This window comes from Delphinapterus leucas, chromosome X, assembly GCF_059928025.1.
Source record: "Delphinapterus leucas isolate spDelLeu-1000000601 "Yukka" chromosome X, BTC_Dleu_Yukka2, whole genome shotgun sequence".
In the NCBI taxonomy this organism is placed as follows: domain Eukaryota; kingdom Metazoa; phylum Chordata; class Mammalia; order Artiodactyla; family Monodontidae; genus Delphinapterus; species Delphinapterus leucas.
Genome location: NC_143150.1, coordinates 137,907 through 156,843, shown reverse-complemented (window position 1 = coordinate 156,843; position 18,937 = coordinate 137,907). Strand labels below are relative to the sequence as shown.

Below are 18,937 nucleotides of genomic sequence, written 5' to 3'. Positions count from 1 at the left end.
GTCCTTTTTTGTTTCTATTGAAATGATCATATTGGTTTTTGTCCTTTATTTTATTAAAACATTACAATAATTGACTTTTGAATACTAAATCAACCTTGCATTTCTGAAACAAATGCCACTTCATCATGGTGTATAATCCTTTTTATATATTGCTGGATTCATTTTGCCAGTACTTTACTGAGGACTTCTTATGTCTTTATTCATAAGAGATATTGATCTATTATTTTCTTGTGATACCTTTATCTGGTTTTGATACCAGAGTAATACTGACCTTATAGGATGAGTTGCAAGTATTCCTTTCTCTTCTATTTTTAAAAGAATTTGTAAAAAATTGGTATTAATTCTTCTTGAAATGTTTGGTAGAATTCACCCTTGAAGCCATCTGTGCTTGTGCTTTCCTTTCTGCAAAGTTTAAAAATTACTGATTCAATCTCTTTATTTGTTGTAGCTCTATTCAGATATTCTGTTTCTTCTTGAGTCTGTTTTGGTGGTTTGTGTCTTTCTAGGAATTTATCCATTTCATTTATCTAATATGTTGACATACTCTTGTTCATAGTTCTCTTAGGATCCCTTTCATTTCTATGAATTTTATAGTTATTATTTTAGTAATTTGAGTATTCTCTCTTTTTTTGGTCTGTTTATGCAAATATTTGTCAATTTTGTTGATCTTTTCAAACCTACTTTTGGTTTCATTGATTTTCTCTATTTTTCTTTTATGATCTATATATTTTTTCTGCTCTAATGTTTATTATCTACTTCCCTCTGTTAGCTTTGGATTTAGTTTGCTCTTCTTTTTCCAGTTCCTTAAGATAGAACAATAGGTTATTAATTTGGGATCTTTTGTCTTAGTCAACTTAGAGTACTATAAAAAATTACTATAGACTGGGTGGCTTAAACAACAGAAATTGATATTCTCACGGTTCTGGAGGCTGGAATTCTAAGGTCAGGGTGCCCGTATGGTTGGGCTCTGATGGGAACTCTCTTCCCAGCTTGCAGATGGTGCCTTATCACTGTGTCCTCACATGGCTGGAAGTAAGACAGGGAGCAAGCTCTCTGGTGTTTCTTCTTATAAGGCCACTAATCCCATCATAAGCCTTCATGGCCTCATCTAAATCTAATGATCTCCCAAAGGCCCCATCTCCAAGTACTATCACATTAGGGGCTAGGGCTTCAATATATGAATTTGTGGGGACTCAATTCAGTCTATAACATTTTTCTTCTCTGTAATGTAGGTGTTTGCTGCTATAAATTTCCTTCTATTCACTGCTTTTACTTAATCCCATAAGTTTTCCTTGTTATTGATTTCTAATTTCATTTCATTGTTGAGTGAAGCAGCTGAGCTCCCCCTCCCCCAAGCAAGTTTCTAATTTCTGCTCTTTCTCCTGTGTATGGATCACACTTTCCTGTTTCTTTTCATATCATAACTTTTTTTGAAAATTGGACATTTTCAATAATGTAGCAACTCTGGGTACTGATTCCCAACCCCTAGGGTGTATTGTTTGCTGGTTTATTTGTTTAGTGACTTGGCTGCACTTTTTCTTTGAAGTCTATTTCTCCCACAGTGTGCAGCCTCTAATGTCACCTCTCAGAGGGAAGAGCCTTGGGCATGCACACAGTCACCCTGGAATGACACAGCTTTCTTGTTTCTTTTCCTAATCTCCCTATTAAGCCTGCCTCTGTGGCACCTCACCCAGCTGTTAGCCTCCACTAATTGCAGACTAATTGTTCCATTTTTATTTTTCTGACAGTTTCCCATACATAAAGTCCCCCAGTGATCTAATTAGATTTGGGTTCCCTTGTGTTTGAGGCCAGTCTTAGGTATTTGTTCGGACCTCAGGAGGGTTCTTCTTAGCTGACTCTTCCCCCAGGTACTCTCTGTTAAACTTCTAGCTGTCACATGGTTTAGCTTGTTATTCTCATGAAGCTCCCAGCTTCCTGTAACTGCTCATCTCTCAAATCTCCATTGTTTTTGACAGCACCCTTAGGCTTGAACTTCTCCATACTCTGTTCCAAATAAAGTCTGTTCTCTTAGGAAAGCTCTCTGTTCTTAAGTCCTGCCTTTCCCCCTGGGAACAATCTATGAACCACTGTTCTGGAGCTATGCATAGGGACAGTGGACTGCTTCTCTTGGAGTGACACCCTTGCCCTACCAGTGGAGTGCTGGGTAACCCTGGCTTTCTTGGCTTGCCTCTCCCAGTATGGAACCTCTACTCTATGAGTTACGTCAGGGCAGGGGCACTCAGAGCCCACTATTCTTGGCCTCCACCTGCGGTAGAGCTTCTGCCCTGTGCATGGGGACTAGGTAGATGGAGGAAGCCTCACACCTACCAGTCATGCCATGCTAGAATAGAGCTTCTGCCTTATGGACCTGGGGATGGGGTGAGGTAGGAGGAGAAATGCTGATGAGTTGCTCCTCCTGGGGGCAAAGCATAGCCTTTGAATGGGACCTGAGGGGAAAGAGCACTCCCAGGCTTTATTTGCCAGGAGTAGAGCTTCCATCTCACTGAACTGAAGCATGGAGTAGATCATGTCTCAAATACCATAGACTCTCACTTTTCTTACTAAGAATTCATTGATTTTCTTGTGTAAATGTTTCTTCATTTGCTGTATGCCCTTAGAACATTCACAGTTTTCAGAGACTTTAACTTGTTTTTGTTTGTTTTTATAATTTTTACCAGTTATGGTGGTTTTATTGGAGAGAGGCTCTGTGGAGCTCCTCACACTGCAATTCTGGAAATGTCCAACTCTCATTTATTTTGAAGGTTCTTTTTTGGTTTTTACTCTCAGATCATACCCTTAATTCAGGTGTTTGCAAACTACAGCCCTTGGATCAAATCTGGCCTCTTTTTCTAAATAAAGTTTCATTGGAACACAGTCATGCCCATTCGTTTATGTATTGTTTATGGCTGACAGAGTTCAGTAATTGCAATTGAGACCATTTGGCCCACAAAGCCTAAAATATTTAGTGTCTGGCCCTTTACAAAAAAACTGACAACACCTACTTTAGTTGATAAGCTTTACTAAAGTCTTTCATTACTTAAAGATATAAGTGCTTCCATAGTAAATATGAGTCGTCAAGAATACCAACAATAATTAAAATCAGATTTGGCTTAAAGGCAAAATTAGTAGATTTGTAATATAAACATGATATTTTTTGTTTTTCCAACATTTTCAGATCTGGTAGCTCAGCGAGGCGAAAGATTGGAATTATTGATAGATAAAACAGAAAATCTCGTGGATTCGGTAAGTATGGGGTATGGTAATATTTTTCCAGGATGTAAACTAGAGAAACCGTGGTTGATGGCTAATATAATAGGGAAATGTCTTAAATTCAGTACTTTAGTGGGTTTTTTTTTCCATTCTAACCCCCATTATGTGGCTACGTTGTGATCATGAGGATATCAATGAGGCATAGAAAAAAGCCACAACCCATTAATAGCCATTAAGGAAGCTTTCATTTGGAAAACATACTCAATATAAAGAAACAATTTTTTAAAGCTTTGGATTGATGCCTACATAATTTAGCACCTTAGCTACATATACCAGTCTGTTCTCTGTATATTCGTAAAACACAAAACAAAAGTGCGGGCCAGTTGTGACCCATTGTGGATCCTAAAAATCAGACAGTTCAGTCACTTTCTTGCTTACCGTGACAGCTTGAGCTTTTTTTGTATTAAGCAAGAGGCAGAGATTGATAGGGAAGGATGTGTCCCTGTAACCTACTTATGCTACAATTATGTGTGTCTCTGCATTTTCCATCTGGTTGGTGGATGAGAGTTTTCAGGGAAGATGATACATATACAGTGAATAGAAGGAGGGCAGAGATCAGTTACAGTTTGGGTCTATACAATTACAAATTTACATGAAGAGTAGAAATTTACCCCTTGAAACAGATATCAGTGAGTGATCTTGTTCATTCTTACTGACAGGTAGATTGTAGTGGTTAAGAGCACAAGCTCTAGAGTCTGGTTGCCTGGGATTGAATCCCAGCTCTGTCACTCACTAGTTGTGTGACCTTAGGCAAGTTACTTAAACTCTCTATGCCTCAGTCGTCATCATCTGGAAAATGAAGATGAATCTTTTTCATAGTGTTTTGAGGGTTAAAGCACACAATGCATGCAAAATCCCTAACACAGTGTCTGATACATAGTAAGAGCTATTTAAAGGTTTATTGTTATTGTTAGTTTTACAGAGACATCTATTAACGGTAGGTCTTAGGAGGATAATAGTTTTTTCACCAAAGTACATGGAAATTAGAGGAAGGGTGGCACCATACAGGAAGTTAAGACACCAGGGTTCTATAATGGCTCACTTTGTAACCCGTTGCTTGGGGACAAAGAGAGACAGGTGTCTGATTGTAAATCTGATGACAAGTTTTTTTGTACTTCCAGTCTATCTCTTAGGTATCCTCAGTCCCTGAAGATGACCTTATTTAGCTGGAGTGGCCTGTGTTTGACCAGTACCAGTATAGTCTGCACTTTCCAAAAAAAGCTTTCTTAATTTTGTTGACTACGTCACCCAGATTAACAAAAGGTACTCATTAACTGCTGCCTCTTTTTATGGAGGAATAACGAATACAATAAAGTGCAGCAAATGTACTACTTTTAATAAGTGTGCAGCTCAGTTATTTTTTTACATATGTTTATACCCATGTAACCACCACCTAGGTCAAGATATAAAACACTATCAGCACCTCAGAAGGCAGCCTCAAGCCCCTTCCAGTTAATAATCCCCAACAGAAGTAACTTTTCTGACTTATATCACCCTAGATAATGTTTTTCCCGTTCTTAAAATGTATAGAAAAATGGAAACGTATGTTATATATTTGCATCTGTCCCCTTTCACTCACCAGTATGCCTATGAGATTCATCCATGTTGTTGAATGTAGTAATAATTTATTATTTTTTATTGTTTTGTACTACATATTCCATTGTATAAGTCTACCTACCACTATTTATCCATCCTCCTCTGTGGGGCTTTAATTCTGGATTCTCTATTTTGTTACATTGTTCTCTTTGTCTATCTTTATGCCAGTACCACACTGTATTGCTAACTGTAGCTTTATAGAATTCCCTAAGTCCTTCACTCTGTTCTTCACCAGGACTGTCTTCACCATTTTAGGTCCTTTGCATTTCCGTTTGTGTTTCAGAATAAGCTTGTTATTTTCCATCCTTAAAAAAAATTTGTATCTTTGATTGTGATTGCATTTAACTGATAGGTCAACTTAAGGAGAATTGGTAATCTTGACAGCATTGAGTCTTCCTATCCATAAACTTGGCATATGTCTGCTTTTGCATAGGATTTCTTTAATTTTTCTCACCAGTGCTTTTTAGTTTTTGGTGTACAAGTCTTGCACATATTTTGTGAAATATACCTTTGAGAATTTCATGCTTTTGCATTCTATTTTAAATTTTGTTTTCCAATATTTATTGCTAATTATATAGAAATGAAATTAATTTTTGTACATTGACCTGGTTTGTATCCTTCAACTTTCCAAAATTCACTTATTAGTTCTATGAGCTTATTTGTAGGTGCTTACATTTTATTTCTTTTCCTTGTATTATTGCACTGGCTAGAACCTTCTACACAATAGTGAAGACAAGTTGTGACTGGACATTCTTGAATGAAGCACATCTTATGGGGAAAAATTCAGTATTTTCACAATTATGTTGTTAGCTGTAGATTTTTTAATAGGTACCCTTTATCAGGTGAAAGACGTTCCTTCAATTCCTCATTTCAGAGTTTTATTCATGAATTTTATCAAATATTTTTTCTCTATATATTGAGAAGATTATATGGTTTTTCTCCTTTAATCAGTTAATATGACTGAACCTAACTTACTAAACTAATATTTATTTCTGAATGTTAAACTAACCTTGCATTCCTGCAAGATCATGATACAGTATCCTTTTTATCTAATACCTTATTGGATTTGCTATTGATTTATTCAGAAATTTTGTATCTGTGTTCTTGAGGGATGTTAGTCTATAATTTATTTTTCTTTGTGGGCTTTGGTATCAGGGATATACTGGCCCCATCAAACAGGTTGGGAAGTGTTACCTCTCTCTCTCTATCCTCCAAAAGAGTTTAGGTAGTATCGATATTGCTCCTTTGCTCTTTGGAAGGATTCACCAGTGAAGCAGTCTCAGCCTGGAGTTTTCTTTGTGGGAAGGTTTTAAATCTACCATTTTACTATTTGTTTCCTTTTTTTTTTTTTTAACCATCTGTTCTTTGTTCCCTTCACTCTCTTTTTCTGCCTTCTGTTCCATTAATGAGTACGTCTTAAATTCCATTTTTATTCTGTTTTGTTATTTTGTGATTGCTTTAAGGTTTACAGTATAAGGCTTTAACTTATCATAGTCTACCTCCAAGTGGTATTAACCCACTTCACAAATAGTATGAGAACCTTATAATAGTATACCTCCAATTTTTACCTGGCCTTGGTGCTATTTTTGTCATACTTTTATACACACATATAACCTTCAAAAGAGATTTAAATAAGAAGAAAAACATCTTTTCTATTTATCCATATAGTTAATATTTCTCGTAACTCTTCATTCTTTTGTGTGGATCCAGATTTCCATCTGGTGACATTTTCTTTCTGCCTGTAGGATGTCTTTTAAAATTTCTTGTAGTGTAGGTCTGCTAGTAATGAATTCTTTCAGTACTTGTATATCAGAAAAGTCTTTATTTCACTTCCTTTTCTTAAAGATATTTTCACAGAATAGAATTCTATATTATTTTTTTCTTTCAATATTTGAAAGATGTTTCATCACTGTTTTTTATATTGTTTCTGACAAAAATTCCACTGTTGTTTTTACATATATAATTTGTCTTTTTTTCCTCTGGGTGCTTATAAGATTTTTCTATCATTGGTTTTAAGAAATTTGATTATAATATACTTTGGTGTAGTTTTCTTTATGTTTCTTCAGCTCTGGGTTTGTTGAGCTGTGGGTTTGTAGTTTTTATCAAATTATGAAAACAGCTGTTATTTCTTCAAATATTTTTCTGTCCTTCTTTCCTTCCAGGACTCCAGTTATGTGTACATTAAAGCACTTGAAGTTGTCCCACAACTCACTGATGCTCTGTTCGTTTTTTTCAGTCTTTTTTCTTTCTGTGTTTCATTTAGGATAGTTTCTATTACAGTGTCTTCAAGTTTACTTATCTTTTTATGCTGCAGTTTGTAATCTGTTACTCCCATTTTGTGTATTTTTCATGTCTACAAGTTTGATTTTGATCTTTTTTATGTCTTTCGTGTGTCTCCTTAACATTTGCATGCTTTCCTCTACATTGCTTAATATATAAAGTATATTTATAATTGAAATGTTTATTCCACTTACATGTAATATAAATATTGATAGAGTTGAGTTTAAGTAAGCTATGTTGCTCTTTGGTTTTTATTTGCTCTGTCCTCTTTGTTCCTCTTTTTTATTTTGTTTATTCAAATGTTTAAAAAATTGTTTCATTTTATCACCTCTTGGTTTTTCTAACAACCTTATTTAATTATTTATTTATTGATCAATAAATCACAGACCATACAGTTGACCCATTTAAAGGTACAGTTCAATGGGTTTTGGCATATTACATTATAATTTTTAATTGTGGTGAAATATATACATATAATAAATTTGCCATTTTAACCATTTTAGTGTATAATTCAGTGACATTAATTACATTCACAGTGTTGTGCAGCCATCATCACTATCTATGTCCAAAACTTTGTCATTATGCCAAACAAATTCTGTAACTGTTAACCAATAAGTTCCCATTCCCACTCCCCCCAGCCCCTGGTAACCTCTTATCTACTTTTTGTCTCTATGAATTTGCCTATTCTGGAGATCTGTCATTGGAATCCTACAATAATTCGTCCTTTTGTGTCTGGCTTATTTCACTTTGCATCATATTTTCAAGTTTCATCCATGTTGTAGCATGTGTCAGGACTTCATTTCTTTTTATGGCTGAATAATATTCCATTATAGGGATATACCACATTTTATTTATCCATTCATCTGTTGATGGACCGCTGAGTTATTTCCATCTTTGGGCGCTTGTGAATAATTCTGCTATGAACATTGGCATACAAGTATCCATTCAAGTCCCTGCTTTTAGTTCCTTTGGGTATTTACCTAGGAGTGGAATTACTGGGTCATATGGTAATCCTATGTTTAGCTTTTTGAGGGACTACCAAACATTTTTTCATAACTGCCACACCATTTTACATTCCCAACATGTGCAAGTATACCAGTTTTTCCACATCTTCACCAGCACTTGTTATTTTCCATATTTTTCTTATAGCCATCCTGGTGGGTATGAAGTGGTATGTCATTGTGGTTTTGATTTTCATTTCCCTAAGGACTAATGATGTTGATCATCTTTCCGTGTGCTTATTGACAATTTGTATATCTTCTTGGGAGAAATTATTCAAGTCCTTTGCCCATTTTTAGTGCATCATCAGCTGCTAGTGAAACCATCTACATGAAGTGGAGAGGCCATCAGGCTGGTCAGCTTGCCCTTGTCATTCTCACAGGAGTTTTTATATCTTTTTGTTCTTTTGTACTTACATCCACCCCCACCCATCCCCAAGGGAAGCTTTGGTAAGGTGTAACAATTGTTCTTTATAGTTGAACTGGTTTTAAACAGGTGATATATCAGTGTTCAAATACTGACCTGAGGATTGTGGAGAAATCTTCACCCCAACCTGTTGAATCACATAACTGTATTTAGGTTTATTAGTTTCATTGCTCACTACTTTTTCTTATTCATATTATCTTCCTCCTTCTTGGAGTCTTTATTGTGACTTAGTTTGTGAGTAATTGAAAAGAGTTTGGGCAACTGAGAAGTTCACCAACTATGTACAATTTAGAGGGCACAGTCCCCAAGCCTCCCTCAATTCTGACACCAGCTGCAAGTTTGTTCATTCCCCAAACCATTCTAAGGTTTGATAACTCACTAGAAGGACTCACAGAACTCTATGAAAGCTATTATAGTTATGGTTTTTTACAGGCAAAGGTTACAGATTAAGCTCAGCCAAAAGAAGCAGCACATTGGGTGGAGTTGGAGAGGTAACAAACCCACAGTTTCTGTTGTTCTCTCCCCATGGGCTCATTACTCTCCCAGCACAGATGTGTGATGACATTGTCAACAACGAATTAATCAGTCCATCTAAGAAAGAAATGGAAAATTTTATTTGAGCCAAATTTGAGAATTATAACCAGGGAAGAGAATCTCAGAAAGCTCAGAGAACTGTTCCGCCTGTTAGGAGTCAAGTCACAGTTCTATAAGGCTTTTGAGACAGAGGACTGGACATTAAATGACATATTATTGACACTTACACAATCCAGATCTAAGTGTCACTGTGACCCCTTACAAGATCAAGAAGGAATGTTATCTTTAAGTTGTCTTGTTGGTGCTGGGAGAATGTTGGTCTTTATGGTTGAGCAGGAGTTTTTGCTGATGGGGAAGGTTTGGTCAATGCATAATGCAGATACACAGTGCACATTGTGGGGAGAGAGGAGGCCAAAGGGCAGAGAAAAATTTTTATGTTTAAATTTTTGTCTTGCCATAAAATATGAATTTTATTTCACAAAATACACAGAGCATTGTACAACAAGGAAGCTTGCCCAAGCTTCATTGTTCAGTTTTGTTGTTGTTTTTATTGAAGTATAGTTGATTTACAATGTTGCATTAGTTTCTGGTGTACAGTAAAGTGATTCAGTTATACATACATATATATATATATATATATATATATGTATGTATGTATTCTTTTTCACATTCTTTTCCCTTATGGCTTATTATAGGATACTGAACATAGTTCCCTGTGCTATACAGTAGGACCTTGTTATTTCATTTTTCAGTTTTTATTGTGGTTTCATTACGTAAGCATGATTGACTGATTGCCTACTTGCTTAATCTGAGTCTCCAGTCTCTAGCTCCTCTAGAGACCCAGAGCCCCTATCCTAAATCATATAGTTGGGCTTTCTAGAGTGAGTAGTCCCTGCACTAAATCACATTGTTACTATTTGGCTAGCCCATGGCCCCCAGAAAAGAAAAGGTTACCTCCCAGGAGCTGAGAGCAAAGGTCAGATCCCTGTTTGGGCAAGGTTAAATTCTTTATGATACAGTACACTTAGTAGGCATTTGAGTTGTTTCCAGCCTTGAGATTAGACAAATAGTGCAGTTAGAAACATTTTTGTATATGTCTTTAGATGAACTTATACATATATCTCTGTTGGGTATATACCTAGGAGTGGAATTGCTGGGCTCTTAGGGATTTTTGTTTGTTTGTTTGTTTTAAACTGCTTGTGTCCTGGTGGGAATCGTTCAGTAGATATTGAGAAATTGATGCTGCAACAGAAAATGGATAACTGAAGGAGTGAAGTTCTTTGGGTTTGGGCCCTCATACGAGTAAATACATATCTTCCTATGGAAATTGAACAGGTTCTTATGGTTCACAATGCCAGGATTATACTGGGCAGAATAGGCAAATGTGTTTGCAGCCAACTAGCTCATGCTTTCTTATTGGAAGCATGAAGATGAAAAGGCTTTTCTGCTATCACGAAGAACTACTTCTAGTGCTCAACATCACATGCATTGCTGTGGTGGAGAAGAAAAAGGAGGGAATCCTTTCCAGTGGGCTCATACTGCTTACCATATATGTGGCAGAGTCCTGCTTTGTGGAACTAGTGATTATGAATGGCCAGTCTCTACCTGTGGAGAGGGAAGGGGTAAAAACCATTGAAACAGAATTTAATGAAAGTAAAAGTTTTGCAGGTATTATTGCAAATCAATCATGTAGTCAATGCCAGGGATCAAACAATTCATGCTTTTTTTTTTCTAGTCTGTCACCTTCAAAACAACCAGCAGAAATCTTGCCCGAGCCATGTGTATGAAGAATCTCAAGCTCACTATCATCATCATCATCATATCAGTCGTAAGTTTTTGTCCTTTTAATATATGGTTTTATTTTTCAATCTCTAAGAAATTAGGTGCTGGAATTCTTTCTCAGTGATTAGCACTCTGAAAAAAATTGATTAGCACTCTGAAATGAGCTACGTATAAATTTTAATGGTGAAACACATGACCAGGGATTAGCTTTCCTATGAAGTTACTGTGTCATAGCGTCCCTACTTAAACCCTGTTTCCCTACTGAGAATTCTTATATGTAAGTCGTCGTTTAAGGCATTCCAGATATTCCTGATTATTTAATGGTTTTCTCACTGCTGAAATGGGACTCTTTTAAACTTACATTTTCTAATTGAGTGAATATTTTCTAATTATATTTCTGTTTTCTAGTTAATTCTGTTTTCTATTCCTTTGTTTCTGTTTTCTCTTTTCTAATTCATCTGTTTTGTTTCTGGCAACCTTGCGTAATTTTTAGTAGTTGTAATAGTTTGTCAGTTGATTCTTCTGTGTGCTGTAGATCAGGAGTCAGCAAACTTTCTGTGAGGTCCAAATAGCAAATATTTTAGGCCTTGCAGTTCACATACAGTCTCTGTCACATATTATTTTTTTAAACAACTGTTGAAAAATATAAAAACCATTCTTAGCTCACAGGCAATGGCTGTAGTTTGTTGACTCCTGCTATAGATAAATTATGATACTGTCTATTAATAATCTTAACCTCATCATTTATTTATACACACACACACACACATTTCATTTACAAGCAGTGCTGAATAATTGTGGTATCAGTAGGAATCTTTATTTAATTCCTGGTTTTAATTGGAATGCTTCTAATATTTATGAGTGATATTTAATATGAATTCTTGTTACTTTTATTGTGAAGTTAAAGAACATTTTATTTCTAGAGTGCTAAAAGTTTTTTTATCAGGAATAGGCATTTCATTTTAAGAAATGGTATTTCTCTACCCAATGAATTGATAATATAACAACATTTAATAATATATTGAATGACATTAATGAAAGCACTAATAATTAACTATTCTTTCATTTCTGGGATAAGTACTAAGAGGTCATTATGTAGTATTCCTTTTTTTTTTTTTTTTTTTTGTGGTATGCGGGCCTCTCACTGTTGTGGCCTCTCCCGTTGCGGAGCACAGGCTCCAGACGCGCAGGCTCAGCGGCCATGGCCCATGGGCCCAGCCGCTCCGCGGCATGTGGGATCTTCCCGGACCGGGGCACAAACCCGTGTCCCCTGCATCGGCAGGCGGACTCTCAACCACTGCGCCACCAGGGAAGCCTTTAGTATTCTTTTAATGCATGGTGAGTTCAGTTTCCTAATACTTACTTACTTACCCTTGTCTATAAATATAAAGTAGTCTAGGGACTTCCCTGGTGGTCTAGTGGTTAAGACTTTGCCTTCCAATGCAGCTGGTGCAGGTTCAATCCCTGGTTGGGGAGCTAAGATCCCACATGCCTCGTGGCCAAAAAATCCAAAACACAAAATGGAAGCAACATTGTAACAAATTCAATAAAGACTTTAAAAATGGTCCACATCAATATAAACAAAAAAAAATGTAGTCTGTATGCTGTCCTCCTTTTGGAACCCCAATATAAAAAGATATTGGACCTCTTTGAACTATCCTGCATGTCTGGTAACCTTTTTAATATGTTTAAACTCCTTTTTGCAACACATTCTGGGTGAATCATTCAGCTCACTCTTCCAGCTCTGTTCATTCTGCTATCCAGTTCTTCTTTTTAAAAATTAATTTTTAAATGTTTATTTTTTAAAGCCATGCTTTAAATTTCTAAGAACTTTTATTATTCTTATTTTAACATTATTTTTTCATAGAAGTTGTACTTGTTAACAAATATACTCTCTCCTTGAATTTGTCTGGATATATATTCAGAGATATATCATAGGGAATTAGTTTCTGCAATGGCAAGAGCTGGCTAGGCAAGTCCAAAATCCACAGAGCAGGCTGTCAGGAAGGGCTGGCTGGACCTGAGGGGCAGGAGCAAACCTGTATATACAGGCAGAATATCTTCTTCAAGGAAACCTTGGCTCCACTCTTAAGGCCTTTTAACTGCTTGGATCAGGCTTATTCAGATTATGTAGGATAATCTGCCTTACTTAAAGTCAACTGATTTATGAGCTTTAATCACATCTACAAAATACAGCAACACCTTGATTAGTGTTTGATTGGATACCAGTGCACTGTAGCCTCCCCAAGTTGACACACAAAACTGACCTCACAGAAATGTAGTTAGTTATGTTTATACGTAATGGGTATATTTTTAAAATTTTATTTCTAATATGGTTAAGTGTTGATAGTTATAACCCACCTCTAAACAAGAGGTCTTTGGAGTCCTCACTAATTTTTAAGAGTGTAAAGAAGTCCTGAACCAAAAGCTCGAGCGCTGCTGCTCTAAGGAGTGGGGGAGGGATGCTTTGCTTTGGGGGTAGTTTGTGTCTGGGCAAAGCAGCATTTCCTCCTCATCCTTTTTTCATTTACAGATGCCCAAAGTTAACTCCTAGCAGATATCTCTGACTCAGCTCCACTTCTCCTTGACCCCTATTGAAGGTCTTCCACCTTAGACAGCTGGACTTGCCTAACAGAGAAGGGCAGCTATAGCTCTATTAATGTTGTAATGGAAATTGTGCCTTGATTGTTCCCTTGTTCAGGATCCTCAGGTGGCACATTCTTGGCTTCTCAGCTTAGCTTCTTCCTCCTTCTTTGGTCTAGGAATTTAGATTGATTTATAAAGGTAGATTATTATTAAATTCAGATTATATTTACTGATTACTTATTACATGCAGAGTACTGTGCCAACTTGCCAACCCTTTATCAGAAGGTGTTGTCACCTAACGTATTGTACTTCAGCTTTAAAAATCCTTATATTTTAGCTGTGGCAAAGAGTCAACTTTCTATCAAATTGGAATATCTGTGTTTATGTGAATATGTTGAGTAGTTTAGCCTATTTATTAATAACCAGAATTTTCTATAACCCCTACCCCCAACATTTGTAGAGAAGTAAGGAAAAACACTTTGCTGACTTTAGGTAGGGAGCATGTAATTCATAATGTATTTTTTTCTAAGTGTGTGAGTAATGAAATCAGTCACTTAAAGATCTTAGAAAGTTGCAATTTAAATCAGAACAAAATGACTGATTTAATGCGAACCTAAATTTTACAATGAATCTATTTTTGGAATGTAGTAATCTGAGCAAGCATATGCCATGCAGAATATCATAATTTAAAATTATAATACCATAATTAAAAAGCTAATACCTCTTTTTTGTTTTTTCAATTTTTAAAGCTTTTTAAAATTGAGATACTTAAAGGAAAATGCACATATCTTAAGCATACAGTTCAATGACAGATTCACACATTTGTGTAACCCATACTTTTATCAAGATACAGAGTGTTTTCATCCCCAGAAAGATGGTTCATGTCCTTTCTCAGTCAACCCCCACCCCCAGCTGAGTGGCTACCATTGTTCTGATTTCTTTTGCTGTGGACTACTTTTGCCTCTTCTAGGACTTCACGTAACAGAATCATACAGTGTATCCTGTTTTTGAGTCCTAAAACGCTAGTACATCTTTATTAGGACTAGTATTTTTGCTGTGTTACTTATAATTGGGTAATTATAATTATCATTGTAATCCACTGAAAGGTTCATGGCAACATTTTTGCTCATAGGTGTTATAGATGTAGAGTCTACTCATGCTTTTTAATATTTTTAATCATCCTGATAATGAAAAATTAATCCATGTGCAAAAACCTAAAAATATACTTAATTATAAAATCATACTTAAGGGAATCATGCTAATTTGTGATCTTTATGACAACGATGTTATCAGTAGAGTTGCTTATATAATTCCATTCTGCCTACTTCCCAGTGAAGAGAAACAACCCCACTGCTTTCCCTACCAGAAAAGAAAACAGTGGAATTCAAGTGGATGTGGGTTATATCAGAAAAGATCATTTTAATTCCACTTCTGTGTTTGAAAATACTTGATTAGTGTATTGTATTATTACACAACTCCTACTCTAATGGAACCAATATTTGTTCATCAGTCTTTATATATTATTTAGGAGCCTATGATGGATTCAAGAAAATAAAATTGCCTTCTCTGCCCCTCCCCAGGTATTCATCTATATTATTGTGTCACCACTCTGTGGTGGATTTACATGGCCGAGCTGTGTGAAGAAATAAAAAAGTTATCATTAACCAAGGATACGAGAGAACAAAGAGTTAAAAGCAATGCGTGTGATTCAAGCCTTTTAATACTGACAGATGGTGTCTGCCAGTCTCTTCAACCCTCTTCTTTCTCTTTTTTTAATATTCTTCTATGCCTCCAGATTTATCTTTGTCCTATCAACCAGTTTATTCCAGTGCACTTCAGACTGAACCATTTATTGCAGCAGTAGCCTTAAAAAGGCATTTTGTTTCTTTGGTTTGTTAACTAGTGTCATCTACTTATAGATACATTTTTGTTTATAACTGCACAAAGCTATCACCAAGGTAGAAACCACCTGTCTTATGAGCTGTCTACTGAAATTATGGATGACCTTTGTGCACACAAAAGTTTAAGAGACAGTATTGCTAACATCTCGTCTTAATGTCTTTTGATTTTGAAGGGTTTTAAGTGCTTGAAAATAAAATACATGGAAAATTGTTGTTATTTGGGGAATTGTAATTAATTGTTGGTGTTTCTAGGAGCCCAAGCAGGTAAAGTATTAAACATTTTATCTTAGTCAGATGGGGAACGTTTTGCTAGCCTGTTAGAAGCAAACAGAATTATCCTTGTCTGCCTATTATTAACTTTTAGGAAGAAAGTTCTGATCATTCACAAACCTCGCAGAGCTTGATAGCCTCTGTTTCCCCATTGCAGTTGATTTGAGAAGACGGTGGTTTAAATATTGTTGAAGGTTGTGGTTTTTTACATATTCCTTTTTCTTTGGTGGGTATTTAGGGCAATTGTGTAGATAATAGAATGGGTAGTGGAGGGAGTGGGGAGACACATTCCTCTGGCTCACCAAAGAAAAAAAAGAGAACCACAGTGGAAAAGCCCAAACTGAATATAGTCAGCAATCAACTCCAGGGTTTGGGTTTGACTGGTGTTGAATAGTAGTTTGAGCATCCTTTGTGGTTTAGTAAGTTCTTTAATCTGCCTAGTTTTGAAGAATTCTTTTGGGAAACTTGAGAGTAGACAGTATGATACATAGAAACAGTACAAGACATTTTAGCTAACATCCATGTAACTGCAGTGTGAAATAACTGGAGTGTAATCATACTGCTTTGGCTACTCTGGCATCTGTTAGCTAGTGTGTACTTTTGGTGTGTATCTGAAAGGACAGCATTTGCTGCTGTAGATCTAATTGCATTTATTTATCAATAAATGCCAGTAAATGGAAATTATATTACATTTGACTATTTTCCCAATGAAAGAACAAATTGGTCTGTAAAACCTAGTCACCTTTTTAGCCTAATCATGTGCCTTGAATATTTATGTGTCACATAATCTAGCACCTGCCACCTGTTCTTCCATCTATATACCTTTCAATTCATGCTGATTTGTTTATTTGACATATTTTCAACCCCTTGGGACTCTTTTCCTGGTGAACATGTATAGTGAAAATGTTTTTTCAGTCCTCTTTATCAACACTAATGCCTTTTAATTACATCAGCATTTCCTGTTGGAAAACACATTTGTTCCATGAAAACATTTGGCATTCCTTAATAATAATTTCCAAATGTCTTTAATCCAAAGAAAAAGACTTAAAGCTTATTTCCCTTTCTTATACACACCTGAATAAAAATGATGTGCATGTTTTAGGGATAAATTACTTAACCATCCCTTGATCTATTTATGTATAAGAATGCTTTTTAAAGCACATATCTTGTTTTAAATGATGCACAAACTGAAGGCATTAATAAAATTTAAGAGTAATACAATGAGTTGCTTGTTTTAGAGTTTCTTCCTGCAGTCTAATTTCTTCTGATGACATTTTGCCATAGTTTACAGAACAAAAGTATTTTACTTATGCTGAAAATACATTTAAAAGTGTGACCTGGAGCCTTACAGTAAAGAGCTATAGCACTGTCTCAGGTGTATAAAATTTCTTCAAAACCAAAAGACACAAAAGAAGTTAAAAAAGTATGTAAGGCATGCCAAAAACGATGAAAGATCATGAAATGACCACACAGCATCTACAGCCATCATCCTGAGACCATGGTTGAGACAGAACAGGAAAAGAACCCCAGGGATTGTAATCCAGTTCAACACAACTGACTGGTTCTGAAATAGATGGCTCAAAGGAAGGCATTTGAGGGTGAGAGAGAATAATTTGTTGGAGCAAAACAGGTTTAGGTAAAGAAAAAAAGAAATAAGAGTGGCAAAGATGAAATGTACAAAAACTGGGCCACAACGAAACAATAATCTGTCACTTTGGGCCTTTGAACCTAGGTAACTGAAGTCAAGAATGGTAGAATATGTTTCTGTACATGATAGAGCAACTCAAAAACAGCCCATTTAACTCTCCCCAGGCCTCATCCAGGTTTCAACTGAAGTGTGCATTCCCTAACCAGACAGAGGGGGAAAAAAGGCTATTTGGTTGTTATGAACAAAGAAAGAAGTGGTAAAAGCTAATTATTTCTCTTTACTTCAAACCCTTGGCCACAAGGTCAAATAGTGTCACAGTCCCTAAGTTTCCTTCAGAATAGATGGATATGGCTTCCATCAGATAATGATTCTTCCTTGCTTAACTCTGCTTTCCCAGCCTCAAGATAGATGAAGAAATTGGGTTGCTTCCCTGGATATCTTAATGAAATTGATATAACAACAGAAATAACAGCCCTAGACCCTCCTACAGTGTTTTACATTAGAAGCAGATCTGTTTCTGACTACTCCATCTTTTAAAAAATAATAAATGGGGTAGAGTGGTGGTGGTGGTGGTGGTTAACCTATGATTCAGTTTGAATTCAATGAGTAAAACAGAGCCAACACAAGTATTACTGAAACAAGGGGTTTAATACTGTCTTCAAGCTTATACAGGTGTATGACAAAGTAGGAAGATAAAGTCTGGAAGGGAGGTGCCAGGGGATCAGAGGAACAGTCCTAAGCATTTCCACTTAAAGTGCTAATGCTGTTGAACAGGTTGGAGCTTGTTGGAAAACCTGAGAATCCCTACACGTCTGTTTGCCAAAATAGGTGTGTGACAAGAGTTGTGTGGAAAAGAAGCCACAGGCTCAGTAAACCTGATGCCAAGTACCCAATTGTGTCCCCAGTTGGTCAGCAGGGCCAGTAGTCAAGAGGATGAGCTGGATGCAGAGTGGAGGAGATAGAGAAAAAGCTAGGGTATGTCAGGCACCTTAGCGTCTTCATGTCTGACTGCCCTGACCTTGAAAGAGTATTGGCCTCCACTTTCCTTCTGCTTTCCAAGTCTTACGTGAGTTCATTTCACTGGCAAAACAATTCTAAAAGCATATAGGGAAGGGAATTTTAATGAAATTCCCAGCTTCTAGCAAGAACAGTGGTGCCAGTCTAGCACAGTCAAGTTCTTCCTATATTCATTTTTAAGATCAACTGCTTCATCTTATGGAGAAAGACCATTTGGGAAGTTAAAGCATTCTTTTGGTCAAGGTACATTGTACAAAATTATTTTGGATGTGTGTTGTTTACTAAAACAAAACGTCTAAATTCAAAATATGTTGTGACTTGTTACATCTCTTCCAAAAAGAATAACTGTGAAAGAAAATTCATATGCACAGGTTGACACCCTGATTTACTTGTTTTTTATTTGCATTCCAATTTGAACCAGCATAAAGAAAAGTTTAAAAGTCTCATGCACAGAGAGAGAACATTAAATTCAGTAATACCCCTTACAGACTTCACTTCTGGCCAAGATAGAGTAACAGTGACTGTATTTACCCTCCCACCTGAAATAACCCAGTAAAGGACAAAATATTTGAAACAACTGTTTTTAAGACACTGGACTCCAGGCAATGAAGGGCAGTGATATTTCAAA

General features: G+C 36.2%; 1 protein-coding gene across 2 annotated transcripts in view; it reads left to right on the top strand.

Moving 5' to 3' along the window:
* VAMP7 (vesicle associated membrane protein 7) overlaps positions 1 to 15,144 on the top strand; it is a 65,454-nt gene extending 50,310 nt beyond the window's left edge. For both annotated transcript variants that reach the window (XM_089903924.1, XM_022566281.2), the window contains 3 exons: positions 3,176 to 3,243; positions 10,841 to 10,933; positions 15,054 to 15,144. In XM_089903924.1, coding sequence (XP_089760050.1) covers positions 3,176 to 3,243; positions 10,841 to 10,933; positions 15,054 to 15,122 — 230 coding nt within the window. In that variant the 3' untranslated portion in view covers positions 15,123 to 15,144. The remainder of the gene's footprint in view (positions 1 to 3,175; positions 3,244 to 10,840; positions 10,934 to 15,053) is intronic.
* Positions 15,145 to 18,937: the final 3,793 nt, after the last annotated feature.